A 3,008-nucleotide genomic window follows, 5' to 3' on the forward strand; every position below is an offset into this window, starting at 1 on the left:
ATATAAATACACACATATGCATGTATATATTTAAGAAAAATATGTTATGTTTATATTTATATATAAATTAAAGTATGAATATAAATATATACATGTTAATATATGTAAATATTTTCTAAATATATACTGTATGTGTGTGTATTTATATATACATAATAAATATACACAGTACACACACATATATTATGTAAACAAAAACTTTTATTTTGGATGCGATTAATCGCGATTATTTGTTTACATATATATCCATATGTACATACACATACCCTGTTTCAATAGACTAATATTAGTTATCCAGAATCTTCTGATGAAATGTGCAAAAGTGTAAAAGTGCTGTGGCACATAAAGTGTCCCACCTTGTCACTGGGGTCCTGTTTGCGGTTGGCGTCTCTCCCACGCAGGCTCTTGGCACTGATGCCTGATTCCGAGGTCTGCATGATCAACTGTGTGGCCAGAAACTGCTGGATCTGCTCCAGAACATCTCTCTGCATCTCCACGGCCATGTGGAACACATCATGGTCCGAGCTGTTGTACATCACCGCATTCTGGAACATCAGCATGATGTCGCGCTGGAACTCAGCTGTGGTGCGGATCAGCCCGTTCTCAATGTTCTTCTTGATGGTGGACAGATCCATTGGCCTAAGAACCCGAAATTGTCACAAAGACTTTGTAGGTACTTCAGCTTTATCTCAAAACATCAAGCACAATTGGATTCCTCATTACAAACCCTTTGAATTTACCTTCAACAATTCACTCACCTGGGCACAATACTGTGGTAACCAGGGGCGATGTCATCCGTCACTGGTTGCAGGAAGACATTTGCATACCTGTTTAAAGTGACCAATTACCACTCAGTTTTATCATTCTGGCTATGCAGAACTGAGGCTTTTTGACGAGTCAGATAAAAGGGGGCGGGGTTTGGTACAGAGTAATGAAGACTCTCACCTGTGATTGGCTGCTGCTCGCCACACCAACATAATGGCTTTCTTCCAGATCTTCTGAGCCTGAATTGCTTCTTGATCTTCACTGCAGATAGAGCTGAGGAGGATGAAGATGAGAACATTATGTAATAATAGCATGTTGAATAATCGTACATCAGAGTCTGTTTACACCAAGTCCGACGTGACTAAATTACACAAAAAGTATTAAAGGAATAGTTCACTCAAGCATGAAAATTTACTCACTCTCAGGCCATCGAAGATGTAGATTAGTTTGTTTCTTCATCTGAACAGATTTGGAGAAATATCATTAAATTACTTGCTCACCAATGGATCCTCTGCAGTGAATGGGTGCTGTCAGAATGAGAGTCCAAACAGCAGATAAAAACAGCACAATGCTCCACGAGTAATCCACACGACTCCTGTCCATCAGTTAACGTCTTGTGAAAAGAAAATCTGCGTGTTTCTAATAAACAAATCCATTATTAAGCATTTTAAACTTTAAATTGTTGCTTCCAGCTAAAATATGAGTCATCTATCCTTAATAATATTGCTTTCTCCAGTGAAAAAGTTGTATAGTATGATCGGGGAGAGAAATATGCACAGATAAAGCACCATTTACATGTGAAAACTAGTTCAAAACAAATATGGATTTTGATGTGAGAGGACAACAGGAGAATGACTTTTTTCACTGGAGGAAACATTATTATAGATTATGGACTCATATTTTGGTGAGAAGCAACGGTTTAACGTTAAAATACCATAATGTATTCGCTTCTTACTAACACGCAGCTTTTTGCTTAACAAGACGTTAATTGATGGACTGGAGATGTGTGGATTATTGTGGATCATTCTGACGGCACCCATTCACTGCAGAGGAACCTTTGGTGAGCAAGTGATGTAATACTACATTTCTCCAAATCTGTTCCGATGAAGAAACAAACATCTACATCCTGGAGTAAATATTCAGCAAATTTTCATGTTGGGTGAATTATTCTTTTAAATATTTTTAAAGTATAATCATAATCATCAGAAATATTTAATCAGACTTAACGTGAATGCTCCTTAAAGGGATAGTTCACCCAAAAAATGAAAATTCTGTCATTAATTACTCACCCTCATGTCATTCTAAACCCTTTTTGTGCACAAATAAAAGATAAATAACGACTTCATTTATAAGAAATTGTTGAATAAAGTTGTTATTTTTGTTTTCTTTGCACACAAAAAATATTCTCGTAGCTTCATAAAATTAAGGTTGAACCCCTGATGTCACATGGACTATTTTAACATTGTTCTTACTACCTTTCTGGGCCTTGAACGTGTCAGTTGCGTTGCTGCCTATGCAGAGTCAGAAAGCCTTCAGATTTAATCAAACATATCTTAATGTGTGTTCCGAAGATGAACGAAGGTCTTACTGGTTCGGAGTGACATGATTTTCATTTTTGGGTGAACTATCCCTTTAATTATGTGACGTTTCGGCACATACAACTGTGAGGAGGCAGGGCTGCTGGGAATGGAGTCTGCAGTTGTGTGGAGCTGTACGGAAGAGGATGCTGTGTGCATGCTATAGCCGTCCTCACTCTCGCTGGCCGGAGGATCCAACTCTGTTTCCTCCTCTGGCTCGGAGAGATAAACTCCATCTCCATCCTCTTCTCCCCCACAATCCTCAACTCCATCCCCTTCTAATCCAGCTTTCATCTCCGACACACTGCCCTCCTCAGCATCACTCACGGCTTCCTCCTCCTCTTTCACTTCCTGTTAACGAGGGGTGTAAAAAAATACTAAAAAGGGCAGAGTTAAAGGGATAGTTCACCCAAAAATGAAACTTCTGTGATTAATTACTCACCCTCATGTCGTTTCCAAACCCGTAAGACCTCCGTTCATCTTCGGAACACAAATTAAGATATTTTTGATGGAATCTAAGAGCTCTCTGAACCTCCCATAGACAGCAAGTGTCCTAACACGATCAAGGCCCAGAAACATAGCAAGGAGATCGGTAAAATAATTCATGTGACATCAGGGGTTCAACCATAATTTTACAAAGCTACGAGAATACTTTTTGTGCGCAAA

At 38.8% G+C, this 3,008-nt stretch overlaps 1 protein-coding gene across 1 annotated transcript in view; it reads right to left on the reverse strand.

The window, feature by feature from the left end:
- Window positions 1-3,008, reverse strand: part of LOC107733476 (bromodomain-containing protein 8-like) — a 16,770-nt gene that overhangs the window by 2,251 nt on the left and 11,511 nt on the right. Inside the window, exons 14-17 of the mRNA XM_016545108.1 lie at window positions 2,425-2,693; window positions 946-1,038; window positions 759-827; window positions 357-639 (exon numbers count right to left, since the gene is read on the reverse strand). Coding sequence (XP_016400594.1) covers window positions 357-639; window positions 759-827; window positions 946-1,038; window positions 2,425-2,693 — 714 coding nt within the window. The remainder of the gene's footprint in view (window positions 1-356; window positions 640-758; window positions 828-945; window positions 1,039-2,424; window positions 2,694-3,008) is intronic.

The sequence above is a fragment of the Sinocyclocheilus rhinocerous genome, unplaced genomic scaffold (assembly GCF_001515625.1).
Source record: "Sinocyclocheilus rhinocerous isolate Xijiao unplaced genomic scaffold, SAMN03320098_v1.1 scaffold69, whole genome shotgun sequence".
In the NCBI taxonomy this organism is placed as follows: Eukaryota; Metazoa; Chordata; class Actinopteri; order Cypriniformes; family Cyprinidae; genus Sinocyclocheilus; species Sinocyclocheilus rhinocerous.